This window comes from Eumetopias jubatus, unplaced genomic scaffold (genome assembly GCF_037043125.1).
Source record: "Eumetopias jubatus isolate StellerSeaLion01/CBP00866 unplaced genomic scaffold, mEumJub1_p1.0 scaffold_10, whole genome shotgun sequence".
Lineage (NCBI taxonomy): Eukaryota > Metazoa > Chordata > Mammalia > Carnivora > Otariidae > Eumetopias > Eumetopias jubatus.
This window is the reverse complement of record NW_028274816.1, coordinates 78,994,142-79,010,474: the sequence shown is the minus strand read 5'-3', so window position 1 is coordinate 79,010,474 and position 16,333 is coordinate 78,994,142. Positions and strand designations below refer to the sequence as shown.

Genomic DNA, 16,333 nt, shown 5'->3' with positions numbered 1-16,333 from the left:
ACTGAAGATTTCCAAAACACAAACCCCGTTGTAGTGCCAAGCTGTATACTGAAGTTGGCTAAAAAAGAAAGCCCAACCAAATACTTCTTTTTAAAAGCTAAATAGTTTTCCTTCAAGTTCAGCGGGAAGGCAACAAAGCTTTCAGAAATCTTGAACATTCCCAGTTGAAGTCGGCTGAGACGAGAGTAGGTACTAAGGCAGGAACAGGCAGCAAGAGGAGCCCAAAGGTAACAGCCCCTTTCACTGGCCTCCATCGTTACTGTCTGCACTTATACTTCAGCTCTTCTCCAAATACAAAAATACGGGTATTTGGACTTCAAGAGTTACCTTGACCTGGTCTGCTGAAAGATAAAGACTGCTGAACACATCAAATCCATGACTTCTACTGCTACCATGTGCAACCACTATAAACCACTAGGTTTACACTTCCTAGCAGATGCCATAATAGAAGCTCCACTTTACAGGACATCCGTAAATTGTATTTCCATTGAGACATAGGCAAACAGCCAAGACCGAAACTGAATCAACATTTGCCTTTTACACACTATGCATTTTCTTTAGAAATGACACCAAAAACTCTCAAAAAGGATCACACTAGTCCTTTTGAAATTTTGTGAAAAGTTAACTCAACAGCCAGCTGGAGTTCACCAAGAACTCCAGATAGTAAAGATACAACACATTATTTCTTAGGCCCAGATGTCCTTAGGGCAATTTTAACATACCAACGATGTTTTTTGAGCGAATCCACATTACAAGCTGTCTGGATCAGAGACAGAGACTGCAAATGATCGTGTATTTCAGAAACGAGAGGTGCTTGGTCATTTTCATTTCTTCAGAATCTTATAAGAAAGTCCATTTTATAATTTAAAAGAAGAAAATAAGAAAACAAAGGAAGCTCTTTTCTTCCCCGGCTGCTTGAAGCTTGGCCGCCATCATGAACGACACAGTAACTATCCAGACCAGGAAGTTCATGACTAACCAACTACTTCAGCGGAAACAGACAGTCATTGATGTTCTTCACCCCAGAAAGGCAACAGTACCTAAGACAGAAATTCGGGAAAAACGAGCCAAAATGTACAAGACAACACCAGATGTCATATTTGTGTTTGGATTCAGAACCCATTTTGGTGGTGGCAAGACAACCAGCTTTGGCATGATTTATGATTCCTTGGATTATGCAAAGAAAAATGAACCCAAACACAGACTTGCAAGACATGGCCTGTATGAGAAGAAAAAGACATCCAGAAAACAGCGAAAGAAACCCAAGAACAGAATGAAGAAAGTCAGGGGGGCTGCAAAAGCCAATGTTGGTGCTGGCAAGAAGAGATTGGACAACAGAAGGAGCAAAGATGCTGTGGCAGCTTTATCTGTGGTGGTTGTGCAGATTTTTCATGAGAGGATCAATAAACTAAGAATGTTAAAAAAAAAAAAAGAAGAAGAAGAAAAGAAAACAAAGGAAGCCCTAACAGCTTTATTTGGGGACAGAAAACAAAATGAACAAACTTGGGGCAAGATTAACGAGTTTATTGAATAAGCCAAGACTGAAAGAAAAAGCTATAAAAAGGACTGCTGGTGTGAGTGGAGGGGGAAACAGGACCTCGCCACCAGTCGGCAGTGAGCTCTAACGCCGTCAGAGGTGTACTGCCATGACGCCCTGCATATACGTTAAAGGTATCGCAGGTCCTCTTGACAAGGACACACCATTGCGCAGCTGAAAGTGGTGCCTCATCAATTCAAGGTTAAAATAAGTTTTATTTGGACAGCCACATGCAGAAGAATGAAACTCGACCGTTCTCTAACACCATACATAAAGATAAACTCAAAATGGATGAAAGACCTCAATGTGAGACAGGAATCCATTAAAATCCTAGAGGAAAACAAAAGGCAATATCCTCTTTGACATCGGCCACAGCAACTTCTTTCAAGGTACATCTCCAAAGGCTAGTGAAACAAAAGCAAAAATGAACTTTTGGGACTTCATCATGATAAAAAGCTTCTGCACAGCAAAGGCAACAGTCAACAAAACAAAGAGGCAACCCACAGAATGGGAGGAGATACTTGCAAATGACACTACAGATAAAGGGCTGGTATCCAAGGTCTATAAAGAACTTCTCAAACTCAACACCCAAAAAACAAATAATCAAGTCAAAAAATGGGCAGAAGACATGAACAGACACTTCTCTGAAGAAGACATACAAATGGCTAACAGACACATGAAAAAATGTTCATCATGATTAGCCATCAGGGAAATTCAAGTCAAAACCACATGGAGATACCACCTCACACCAGTTAGAATGGCAAAAATGGACAGGGAGAGAAACAACAAATGTTGGAGAGCTTGTGGAGAAAGGGGAACCCTCTTACAATGTTGGTGGGAATGCAAGCTGATACAGCTACTTTGGAAAACAGTGTGGAGTTTCCTCAACAAATTAAAAATAGAGCTACCCTATGACCCAGTAATTGCACTCCTGGGTATTTACCCCAAAGACACAGATATAGTGAAAAGAAGGTCCATATGGACCCCAATGTTCATAGCAACAATGTCCACGATAGCCAAACTGTAAAGAGCTGAGATGCCCTTCAACAGATGAATGGATAAAGAAGATGTGGTCCCTATATACAATGGAATATTACTCAGCCACCAGAAAGGATGAATACCCAACTTTTACATCCACATGGATGGGACTGGAGGAGATTACGCTAAGTGAAATAAGTCAAGCAGAGGGAGTCAATTATCACATGGTTTCACTTATTTGTGGAACATAAGGAATAGCCTGGAGGACATTAGGAGAAGGAGGGGAAAAATGAAGGGGGGAAATCGGAGGGAGAGATGAACCATGAGAGACTATGGACTCTGAGAAACAAACAGGGTTTTAGAGGGGAGGGGGTGAGGGGGATGGGTTAGCCCGGTGATGGGTATTAAGGAGGGCACATACTGCATGGAGCACTGGGTGTTATATGAAAACAATGGATCGTGGATCACTACATCAAAAACTAATGATGTATTGTATGGTGACTAACATGATAAAATTTTAAAAAAAGAAAAAAAGAAAAAGAAATTAAAAAGAAAAAGAAAAAGAAATAAATAAGTTTTATAAGGGAGAATTAACAAAGTCATATAAACACACTGAAGAACTGGACATAACTTCTTTCTCATGACACTCAACATATATTCAAACGACGATACTGTGCAAAATGTATTATCTGCTCCAGAAGACTCTACTTTTTTTAAGATAACACCGTATCTCAGTCATCCCTACCTCCATGGTAACCTGCAGAGCGCCACCATGCCGAGATAGGAAACACCAGCTTTCCCATCTCCGTGTCGGCCTATGAAGGAACCAAATCAAACACAGAAACAGCCCTCCCACAAGCCACAGGAACACGGAACCCACCGCGTAATGCAGGCAGCAAGCCTTTGCAAGTCCTGGCTGCATTCGGTGAGGCCGAAGAACGCTGCATCTTATGGAATACTGGCTTTCAAACTTCTCTGACCACAATTCACAGCAAAAAACATATTCATATCACAACTCTATACATACACCTCTGTGTGTCACTGACACAAAACAGTCCATGTGACTCAACTGAATCTTACCAAGTATATTGTGCTGTTATTTTCCATTTTATTCCTTTTTTTTTTTAAACTGTGGGTCACAACCCACTTAATTGTTTTTTATCCATCAGAGGGTTACAACCTGTAGTCTGAAGAACATCACTGCAGGGCAGTGATCTTCAGTGGGGTACACATACCCCTGGGGTACACAAAGATTTTTCAAGGATTCATAGACACATATTGTTTTAAAGGAATCAACTTCCTGATCCTCAATGTTCATAAGTATTCTTCCCTAAAACAGAGTAGGGTTTGAGTGCAGATTCTCTGTGCCCACGTCCCTTTCCTCAACAGCCTTCTCCCACTTGACAAGAGACGGGCCTTCCACCCATCCTGAACTGGACTATGGGTCACTGCCCCGTTGTGTAAAAACTCCCCTCCCATATCAAACCAGAGGGATAATTTAAAATATCCATATTGGTAATAAAAAAGTGATTGACTAATAAGTAAGTAATAAATCTCTGGCAGGTCAGGTGATTGCAAAGTCTGCTTTCAACAAAACTGAAGGAAGCCTAATCAAGTTGCCAGCCAACAGAACAGAAATATTTTTGAACCTGAGGACTATGTGACTTAACATATAATTCAGAAAGAGTTTAAGAGAATGGAATAATCATCACCATAAAGTAAACCTTCTAGGGTGCTTGGGTGGCTCAGTCGGTGAAGCGTCTGCCTTCAGCTCAGGTCATGATCCCAGGGTCCTGGGATCGAGTCTCGCGTCGGGCTCCCTGCTCCACGGGGAGCCTGCTTCTCCCTCTCCCTCTGCCCCTTCCCCTGCTCATGCTCACACTCATTCTCTCTCTCTCAAATAAATAAAATCCTTAAAAAAATAAAGTAAAATAAACCTATTTCCATCTACTTATTTATGAGACTAAGGGTTCTCAGCACTCATGTCTATTAAAAAAAAACAACTAGGGACGCCTGGGTGGCTCAGTTTGTTAGGCATCTGCCTTCGGCTCAGGTCATGATCCCAGGGTCCTGGGATCAAGCCCCGTGTTGGGCTCTGCACTCAGCAGGGAGTCCGCTTGGGTTTCTCCCCTCTCCCTTTACCCCTCCCCCACTCCCCCTTGTGCTCTCTCTCAAATAAATAAAATCTTTAAAAAAACAACAAACCTGAAACTGATCCTTTTCTACAAGTAAATATTATTCACGCAGAGGTTATGACTTAATTGGGAGGGAGACCCAATTGCATCTCATAAGACCTGCATTTCCAATAATTTTTACACTTTATTATATTTTAAATGTATAAAATATTTACAGTGTGATTAACTGTGCACTTATTAATAACTGTAATGGTAACTCAGTGCAGAAGAAATATGCATGTAATTTGTGTCACAGAGAAGTCTGATGAAATTTTCTTTAAAAAAGGCTTTCAAACATCAAATATGAAAGTGTGGTCCCTGAACCAAAAGCATCAGCGCCACCTTCTAACTTACTAGAAGTGTAAACTCCAGGACTCCACAGACCTGGTAAGTCAGAAACTCTGGGGGAGAAGACCCACAATCTCTGCTCTAACAAACCCTGCAAGTAAAATTCTGACGCACACTCAAGCTTGTGCTCCTAAAAAAAGAAGAAAAAAAAACAACCTTTTAGAATAAAATTCTGAGGGAGCTGTAGAACTGAAAACCCAACACGAGGGAAAAAAATGTTTTACCTCTGCTAAAGAGCTTATTCACTTATGTTTTAAAATGAATGGTGATAGATATTAAATCACTGATTCTGCTGGATATGTTTAAGAGCATGAAGTTTTCATTTAAATTCTTAGTGTTGACAATAATATAGAATTTATATCTTTTGCACCTTTTTAAATTTAAAATAAAAAATTTTTAAGCATCAACTTTAAAAAAGGTACAAGGGGTGTATGTAATTACTGTATGGAGTGCGTCCATGAAGTGATATTTAAAAGTTGGGTGATCACCAGTCTCTAGCAGCGGCTCCCAAATTGTGGTCCTTGTACTGCAAGCACCTACAGCTCATCGGAAATGCAGATTCTCGGGCCCTGCCCCAACTCACGGTGTTCTAACCGGCTCTCGGGGAGATTTTATCCAGCATCTGAATCACCTGAAGAGCGGCTTAAAACACCAACTGCTGGACCCTGAGCCAGTCAAGTCTGAGCCAGGACCCCAAATGGTGCATTTCCAGCAGGTTTCCCAGGTGACTTTGATGTTGATGCTGCTGTTAGGCAACCACACTCTGGGAACCACTGGTGGCGGGGGGGGGGGGGGGGGGGGGTGCAGAAGCCACAGCCGTATTTTCTGAGGTCAATGCCCAACATGTAACCCTGTCCTTACCCTGCAGGGCCAGGCCCTCTTGATACGCCCCCATATGTGCCCCGTATGCTTCTCTCCTCACTCGAGTTGAAGTTCTAGGAGTTACAGGTCCCAGTGACTCTGGCTCCTTCACAGCCAGCGCCCAGCACCGCATCTGCCTCACAGGGGGTCCTAGGTCTCTGCTAAGTAAGGGATCGTCTGCGGGACCGACTCCATGAAGTGTCAGTGTGTGCGACAGTCTGTGACATGGCCGAGGCTCTTTCTAGAACAGCCCAGTCCACTTCGCCTGGGCTCTCTCTCAGGCACAAAGAGCACCGAGAGCCCTGTGTCCCAGGGTGCTGTAGCCTACCTACATTACGTATCACTGTGAAGCTCAAAGACCAGGAAAAACCCGAATCCTGCATTTTCCAATGTGTTCTATCAATTCCATTCTTAACTCTAACCTCTAAATAGGCTTCTAGTTTACAGTGTAAATACAAATAAAATCAAGGTGTGTTCAATGACAAAATTAACATTGTACTACCAAGAAACTCAACATTTTAAGGCAGTCTTAGTATGGGGGGTTAGAGAGAGACTTAGGAACTTACCCTCTTTAGCCAAATATAACTCTTTAAATTTTGCTCTCTTTTGATTAAATTCTTGCTCAAGCTGCTGCTGTGCACGTAAAAATTCTGCATTAATTTTTTCCAATTCTGCTACCCGTTGCTGAAGAGAAACTGGAAAAAAAAATACTAGTTAACAAGTAATAACTTTTATTTATAAATTAAGTCACAAGAATAAATCAGTATTCTAGCTGCACATTTCTATAACGAAACAAGTAGTCAAGCTTCTTCCAAAGATCCAGTATATTCTAGAAAATTCTAATCTTCACTTCTGTTAGACAATACACACTATGAATGAATCATATAAAGTGCAACAGCATATATATGGAGAATCACATAAGGCAAATTTCCCAAAAGAGAGCTTCTAAAGTTCCTTTGTATAACTGACAGAATGTCAATCTACTTCTGGAGTTAGTAAATACTGGAGTATTTGGGCCCAATCTTGCTACCTCTGCTTTCTCTCAAGCATTACAAGCAAAATTTAACAGGTTTTCTGATTAGGAAAGCCATACCAGTCAAACTATTCTCCCAATTTCAAGAGGACTCATTACCATTGTACTGAGATCGTAATTAAAAGCCCTTCCATATAGAAAGGATACAGAACTGTATATTACATATGAACTCTCAATGACTGGGAGATTATCTGCTTTGCAGATTCATGGTAATTGGGGTGTGTCAGGGACCGGGACACATTTTGACTTCAGGGGCTACATAATTTGGTTGCAGCTGATTAAATTAATGCCTATCCTGAGCAAACCCAGAGGTTCTTCTACTTCAAGCAAGAGGAGGGAGATCCAGGAGTCCAACCCCACCTCTTCCTCTGCCCCACCCAGCCACCAAGCAACAGCCTGAACCCCTCTGGGAGATACCGGCGGGTCCTACGCCTCCCCTGCCTAAACACCAAGGCCAGCAGAGGTCCCACCTCTCTAGGACAAGCCACTCCAGATAATGATGATTACAATTTTAACCATGATCTGAAATTATCTCTGAAGGCCCTACCCTCCCCCAACCCAGTCCTCAATTACAGTATACAGAAAAGACTGGAAAAAATGCACCAATGATTTATCTATGAGTAATAGATTTGGGCTCATTAATTTCTTCCATGTGGTTTTCAAAGTTCTCTACAACTCCTCTGATAAAAAATAATGCACTGATAAAATCAGCCCCTAAAACCATGTTCATCCCCACAACATCTTCAGACCAGCCTCACTACAGATGCGACAGTATGGATACAATCCGGGTCAGAACGGGGAGGGACGGCTGTTGAAGCTCCACTGTTTGCTATTAAAGGTATGGAGTCATTTTGAGGAGTAAATATCTAGGGTTTTTAGATCACAGCAAAGAATGACATCCGGTCAATGTGAACATTCGATAACGTTTGGAGAAAAAGAGGGATGGAGAATCCACTGGAGGGGAAAATAGGCAGTTATCTCGTACTTACTATCTGAAACCACGAAGGAAACTTGTTATCTGTGTTACTTACTTCTCTTGGCATTTTTATGGCCCAAATCCCAACTGTTAAATAAACAAGCTTTTCACTTAACATTCTGACATGACGGGTAGCTACTGATTACTGCATGAGGTCAGGAAGGACTCAGGGGAACCAAGGAAAAAGGAAAAGCAAGATCCCTCTGTCCTTCCTTTTCCCTCACAAATACACCCCCACCCCACCAAAACACACACAAAAATGGCCATACCTTTCAACATTACATTTAGGAACTGAAGCTAATCAATCAATAAAAACTAAAATGCAGCCTTTAAAACTGGAGTCAAGGGGCGCCTGGGCGGCTCAGTCGGTGAAGCGTCTGACCTTGATTTCAGCTCAGGTCATGATCTCGGGGTCCTGGAATGGAGCCCTGCATCCACCTCGCCACTCAGCGGGGAGTCTGCTTGTCTCCCTCTCCCTCTGCCCTCCCCCCGCTCGCAGGCTCTGTCTCTTAAATAAGTAAATCTTAAAAAAAAAAAAAAAAGAAAGAAAGAAAGAAAAAGAAAACTGCAGCCAAAATTAAGCGTGCTTCCAGCACTCCCAACCCCGTCCTGGCTCTGGGCCACGGTGCAGATGCAGCCCACACCCACAGGTCTGGCTGCCTCTCTCCAGCTTTGGGACAGTTTTCAATTCCAGGAATCATGATCCCTTTGAGGATATACCAACTCTCTTATTCTCATTTGTTTTTTAATTAAAAAAATTTAAAAACACCTCAAGTACTTCTAACATACTGCAATTCTACAACAAAGAAAAAGGCCAAAACAACTTTCCTTTAAAAAAAAAAAAAAAGAATGCCTCTACTGCTATATCTGGAAAAATCAATTCACCTTGCATAAGACAGCAGAGAAGTCTAAAATGGCCATATCCTAATACATTAGCGACCAACCACAAAGTAAACTGAAAATAGCTCTCATCACACAAAGTACTATACTATTTTTCTAACATGGTCACCACCAAGTTCACAATAACTAGCTAACGGTTCATGTCAAAAGTACTTAGCCCGACGTTTAGAAAGAAATTGATAAATGTTATCTGCAATTATTAAACTAGTGGTATTTATTTAGGGAATACAGGAAAAAGGCAGAATGATCAGGTGACTTTGTATGTAGCCACAGAAGACCAGAAGTCACTCGAGCCTCATGACCCTGACTCAGTCCCCATGCTTAGACTTCCAGCTCAGACTCTTCCCGATCACCCCGTATCTTCACAGCACCATGAACCAAAGTCAGTACTAATGTCAGCCTTCAACTATTAAGCCTTCTGAACTTAGCAGTTAAGAGCTCTTAGTAGCTCAGCCTTCCTTAACCACTCCACACATTCTGCACGTTGTTACCTGCATCTGGATAAGAAAAAGTGGGCACCTGGCTGGCTTGGTTGGAAGAGCATGAAACTCCTGAGCTCAGGGCTGTGAGTTCAAGCCACACAGTGGGTGCAGAGATTACATAAAAATAAAATCTTGGGGATCCTGGGTGGCTCAGTCGGTTGAGCGTCTGACCCTTGATTTTGGCTCAGGTCATTATCTCAAGGTTGTGAGATTGGGCCCCACGCTGGGCTCCGCACTGGGTGTGGAGTTTGCTTAAGATTCTGTCTCTCTCCCTCCCTTGCATACACTCTCTAAAAAAAATTAAAAAGGAAAAAAGAAAAAGGGGAAAACTATCTTATGCAATGGCTATTTTTAATGCCTGACACCCAAAGGGAAAAATTATTACATCAATTACTCAAAATGTCTGACCTAAGAAACCATAAAGGAAAAAGAAAAAAAGAATAATATGGTAAATAAATGAAGACTCAGTAATTCTTATATATATCACCTTCCCTAATCCTGATATGAATGGGAGAACATGTAATAACTTAAAAATATTTTTAAGTCCCAAACTGTATTAAGTTTGATGAGACATAAGCAATAGAAGAAAAACAGTCTAAGTCAAATATTACTACAACCAGTCTTTTTGTTTAAAGATGTTCAAGATCCAAGAAAACACCTTAAATAAACACACACATAACTGCAGTAGAACAAAAGAATCTGAACATTTCCTGTAACTCAAAAGTCCTAATTTGTGTCTCATTGGGTAAAATGAAACTATATTAAGTATGGTAGGAATATCCACCCAATGGAATAATATCAAGCCAGAAAAATTATATTAAATAAAAAGAACAAGATACAAAATTATACAACCCAATATGAGCTATGCCAAAAATACATAGAAAAAAAAAAGACTGGAAAGAATATGCCAAATTACACTCAGAGTGGTTGCCTCTCTGAAGCAAAGGGTAACTATAATAACAAATTACACTGATTACACTGATTTATTTTTTTTAAAGATTTTATTTATTTATTTGAGAGAGAGAGAATGAGAGAGAGATAGAGAGCACGAGAGGGAAGAGGGTCAGAGGGAGAAGCAGACTCCCTGCTGAGCAGGGAGCCCGATGCGGGACTCGATCCCGGGACTCCAGGATCATGACCTGAGCCGAAGGCAGTCGCTCAACCAACTGAGCCACCCAGGCACCCTGATTACACTGATTTAAATTAAAAAGGTGATGAAGTGCATCTTTTTTTTTTATCATTTTAACTGTATCTTACCACTACATCGCAGTATCTCTGCTCATAAAAAGTGCATATAATTTACCTCAATGGTCTTAAGATGTTTTAACACACCAAATAATCATTTTTATAAGGTACACTTAATTTTCCCAGAACAATTTATTAAAATAGATAAATGTCCTAAAAAATAACCTCTTAATTTCTGTTTCAGAAGTGGCCTTCCAGCTAGCAAATTACCTTCTCTTGGTGCTCCAAAAACTCATCATGTACAACTTCTTTTAGGAATTACTAAAAATGATTATCACCACACTACATGTACCCACTCAGCGGTGCTTTGTTTAGGCTACTATTTAAGTAAATCCACGAGTACTTAGCCCACATCAGGAGAAAGGGGAGAGGCAACCATCCAGTGGGCGGGCTAGCAGGGATTAGTCATCACAGACCCATGGCCGATAATGGCTATGTTACCAACTGTTTCACGGTATTAGGGCAAACAGACGGGGCATTTGGGAATCACTCTGTCTATATGACTGAATAATCCTGATTCTTTGGTACCACAGAGGCTGCCATTTCACTTCACATAATCCCATTTCACTTTATATGATCTCCAAAATACCAGACTTTAGCAACTTCAAGGAACTGCAGTATTTTCCCTTGTCCATTTACTCAGATAAACCAGTTCTAAAACAGAATCACATCTGGTTAGGAGGTCTACACAGAAGAGCTTCTTAGCCTTCTTCCTTTTGTGAATCAAAACGAAAAACCTTACTTTGTCTTACTTCTCCTTTTTTTTTTTCTTTTTTGTAACTCTCAAAGCAATTAGGTGTCAAAATACTTCAGATAAAAGAACACTTTTAAGATCACGGGTTTCAAATAAGAAAGTCAACTGTTCCTACATTAAAGATTAGTGGGTGTTTGTGTAAAGCACCTGAAGACATTATTACAAATTGGGAAAGGTACTAAGTGAAAGAACAAACTGGCACCAAACGTCCATTCAGAGGGAAAACAAGATAATGAAAATGTATTAAGAGAATCTTCAAAAAGGTAGAGATGAATTTAAGAAAAGAAACAATGGAAAACCTGATCTGGGGGTGGGGTACGGGGCAGAGGTGAGAAGAATCAAGACGTAAGAGTATGTTCTCATTTTCAGCCTCCCTAAAGATACTGATGATCAAAATTAATGACAGCCACCAAGGACCTGCAGTGTGGATGGAATCTTGTGGGTCTAATGTTTAGGTCTAGGTTACTGAGTAGAACAATCACAAGACCGTAGTTTTGCAAGGATTTCAGAGATTAGTCTAGTCCAGTGCATTTCGGACTGAGTCTCAATCCTTTAATGAGTTGTTAAATTTAGTGATTAGCAACCCACTTTTTCAAACGAATGAAATATAATAGAAACTACCAGCAACACACTTAACCTGGGTATACGTTACTTCACGAAATCTGTATCTCAGATGCTCACACATATATGCTGGGTTGTAACGGGAAATGTGTCTTACGACGGAGGAGGTCAGAGTGGTCTGAAAACCACCCATCCCTAACTTGTACAGGACCCCACTCCCACAACACCACAGACAGGTGGTCACACGGCTTCCACACGAACCTAAACCTAGTAACTCATTCCACCGCCTCACAGGGCGGCCAGTTCACCATTCACAGATGTTAGGTGGTCCTCCCGCTCCTTCAGACAGTGGGTCCCCCGTGAGAAATACCTACTTTTAGTCACACAACCCTAAACCACTTCCTTTGGGATCTTAGTCCTGCTCTCTACAGAATTAGGAAAATGTCTAATATCTGCGATCCACACCTGCCCTCCCCTTCCTCCACCAGGTGAAACACCTCCCAACTCTAATAAATTCTTCCCCGTCTCAGTTGCTGTCCCTGCACACTACAGTCAAAATTCTACGTAATAGGACACTCTGATCCTAACGCATTACCTACACAGAGTCTAGCAGAAACACTGTATCTGGAGGCTATTTCCTTAGGAATATTCTACAAGTTGGCCCCGCCCTGCTTTGGACACCAGCTCACACTCCCACTCTTAGTCCACGAGATTAACATAATCTAACACTGTCCTTAAATCCTTTCTGCTCGAACTTCAATTAAGCCAAGGCTCCCTCCAACCAATACCTGGCACAGTTCAAGCCATGTTGCAGAGGTGTTTGGTTTTTGCTTTTTGTTTTTTTAAAAAACAAAGTTTTAAGTTAGAGGCAAAGACAGAGCTCTTGAGCACATCACTTGAGATCTGGGTGGAGGTTGACACTGCTTTATCAGATTGCTCTTATTAGCTACAAACCCGTTCCAACTACCATTAGTATCAAATCACATTTCTTCATCTTATCCATGATTTGGCAACAGTGTAGTCAAATACTTACTAAAATTCAAAGATAAGCTATCTACAATTTTGGAGTCAGAAAACCGTGCTTCAACCCAAAACCGAGCTCTCATTATATGAACTGAGGCAAAAGTTCAACCTTTCCAAGATTTCATTAAAATAAAGATGACATGTTGGGGTGCTGGGTGGCTCAGATGGTTAAGTGTCTGCCTTCCGCTCAGGTCATGATCCCAGCGTCCTGGGATCGAGCCCCGCATCGGGCTCCCTGCTTGGCAGGGAGCCTGCTTCTCCCTCTCCCTCTACTGTTCCCCCGGCTTGTGCTCTCTTGCTGTCAAATAAATAAATAAAATCTTTAAAAAAAATAAAATAAAGGGGGCACACCTGGGTGGCTCAGTCATTAAGCATCTGCCTTCCGCTCAGATCATGAGATCCAGCCCCACATCGGGCTCCCTGCTCAGCGGGAAGCCTGCTTCTCCCTCTCCCACTCCCCCCGCTTGTGTTCCCTCTCTCGCTGTCTTTCTCTGTCAGTAAATAAATAAAATCTTAAAAAAATAAAGACGACACCCATTTTGAAGAGTAGCACAGGCTCTGAGGATGAGAAACGCCATCATACAAATGTAACTCACATCTAATAAACACTCAAATGATAGTAACTGTTAACTTCAGAACTTCATAGTTGCAGGTTCAAAACTCTGCCCCCCCCCAAAAAAGAGGGGGGCGCCTGGGTGGCTCAGCTGGTTAAGCATCCAACTCTTGATTTCTGCTCAGGTCACGATCTCAGGGTCGTGAGACTGTGACACGCATTGGGCTCCCTGCTCAGTGGGGAGTCTGCTGGAGATTCTCTCTCCCTCTGCCTCCCCCCCACCCCCTCTCTCTCTAATAAATAAATCTTTAACAAAAATAGGATGTTCATTTGGCTCAACTTGTTCTACAGATTCTTCCTAGCGATAACTACAAAATCACCGTATTTCTAAAATTTCTCAAACCACTTGTTCAAGTCATCTATTCTTTTTAAATGTTCCAGAAATTATATTCAAGCAGAGTTATCAATTGAGACAAACATGTAAACAAAGCTTTGACAAAAAGTAAAAACTACAGGAGTACCTATGAACAAAAAAATGGGGATTTCAGTGAATGTTCAGGAGGCAAACAAGTTAAGTATAAACCATATTCCAGGCTCCATTCCTACATTACTCTAAGCGCATAAAGCTATGTTCCACCATGTGTTCCCACTTGGCATATACAATGAACACCATGAAAAAAATTTTCAAAAGTTGCCAAACAAGGATAACTTCAGAAATAAGCTATATGGTTCAAATAAACTCTGAACATTTTTGAATACTAGTCAAGATATACGATACAGTTCAGGCACCATTACATGCATTTTACCAGGTAATCTTTAAATCACCTTAATTTCCGATTACATTCAGTCCAAGTACCATAACCGTCAAATGCTGGTGTTCAACAGTGGATTCAAGTATGCATGGATACAGATGGACTGTTTCCTACTCAGTGTGTACTATTTCCCAAGTGTTTCAAACGCCATAGAATGCCAAGCGAGATGAAAAAGCATGACTACCACTGGACTGATTGCAGATATATTTTCTAACTTTGGATATTTAAATATTTTAGTAGCCATTTACAAGACAAAGAAGGCTACTCAAAACTTAGTATCAGGTTTACTTAATAAAATGGCGAAAAGAATTCAGTTTTCTGCCTAAAACTCGAGCGGCATTCATAAGTAGAACTATATCATACCACTTCAGGACTGGGATTGGGACTTTTAAAAATTCACTATCAGTGATGTTAAATTCAATTCTTATTTTGGGGCTTGAATTTACCAAGTGTTGGTAAGGCTGCTGGTGGGATGCAGAACAGTACAATCACTTTGGAAAAGTTTGGCTGTGCCTTATAAATGCACACTTAACCATACAATCCAGCAATCCCACAAATAAAAACATATTTCCTCACAAAGATTTGTATACAAATGCTCACAGCAGCTTTATTCACAAAAGCCAGAAGTTGAAAATAACCCAAATACCCACTAAAAATGGAAAAAAATAATGATGCACCCATACAATGAAATGCTATTCAGCAACTAAAAGGACTGACTACTAACACACACAACAGGGAAAATCTCAAGAACATCATGCCCAGTGAAAGAAACCAAACACAAAAAGTATGATTTCACTTATATATGAAATTCTAGAGTAGGCGAAACTATAGTGACAGAAAGGAGATCAGTGCTTCCCCAGAAGGAGGGGTAGGGGTTAAACTGCAAAGGGGCATGATTCAACTTTGGGGAGTAAAATGTTCTAGAACAGAATTATGGTGATGGTTACAGATCTGCCTGTGTTTGTGAAAAACTCATGGATCTAGAGAGTTAAAGTTATTAAATTTCATTGTATGTAAACTATTTTAAAATCTTTATTGAGACAGGAGTTAAAAATCACAAGAATAAATTAGTGCTTGGCAGAAGTGATTTCCTCGTCAGGCCTATGTTATTATCCATGTAGCACGCATCTGAAATTATTTCCCTGAATATTTAAACATTGTTCCTTACTAGAAACAGTGAAAACAGACTTTGTATATCCTGCTCATTGCTACCTTTCCAACACCTAGAACTGTGGCTGGCCCATGCAAGGTGTTCACTAAGCATTTCCTAAGGAAACACAAGAACAAAGAAGTGAGCTACAGTGGCTAAACCCACCCCTGCAGAGGGACATTACTCAAGACTTGAAAAGACAGGGGCGCCTGGGTGGCTCAGTCGTTAAGCGTCTGACTCTGGCTCAGGTCATGATCCCAGGGTCCTGGGATCAAGCCCCACGTCGGGCTCCCTGCTCAGTAAGGAGCCTGCTTCTCCCTCTCCCACTCCGCCTGCTTGTGTTCCCTCTCTCTCTGTGTCTCTGTCAAATAAATAAATAAAATCTTTAAAAAAAAAAAAAGACTTGAAAAGACAGCAAGGACTTGGAGAAGCGAAGGAGAGACGCGTATTTCACTGGGCAAAGCAAGGACAAAGGGAGCAAGGCAGTAAGCATAGGTACGCGGGAGCAAGCAAGCAAATGTCTCGGATGTGCAGAAAACACTTCCCCCACATAGCACAGGAGTCCCCTGGAGCTCCTTCTGGGCTTGTGCTTCCCACCTTCGCAGCCACGAGCCGCGTGAAGCTACTGCACCCCTGAAAGTGTCTAAACTGAGTTAAGTGTGTTAAGTATGAAATAAATATGGAATTTTGAAACCTTTGTACAAAAACATCTAAAATACCTCAATAATTTTTATAGTGATCACATGTAAAAAATTATAACATCTGGAATATACTGCAGTAAATAAAACACATTAAAATTAATTTCCAAGGAAAGCTGTACACGAATGATCGCGGCGTTATTCGTAACAGCCAAAAGAGGAAGCCCAATGTACATCAACTGATGAATGGATCAACAAAACGTGGTATTCATACAACAGAATATTACTTATCCATAAAAAGGAACAAA

At 41.1% G+C, this 16,333-nt stretch overlaps 1 protein-coding gene across 2 annotated transcripts in view; it reads right to left on the bottom strand.

Moving 5' to 3' along the window:
* The window catches only part of RABEP1 (rabaptin, RAB GTPase binding effector protein 1), a 98,793-nt gene that overhangs the window by 56,119 nt on the left and 26,341 nt on the right, over positions 1-16,333 (bottom strand). The window contains exon 2 of one of the 2 annotated variants that reach the window (XM_088028051.1): positions 6,465-6,593. The exons of the other annotated variant lie outside the window; for it this stretch is intronic. Coding sequence (XP_087884177.1) covers positions 6,465-6,593 — 129 coding nt within the window. The remainder of the gene's footprint in view (positions 1-6,464; positions 6,594-16,333) is intronic. 2 annotated transcript variants of the gene reach the window in all.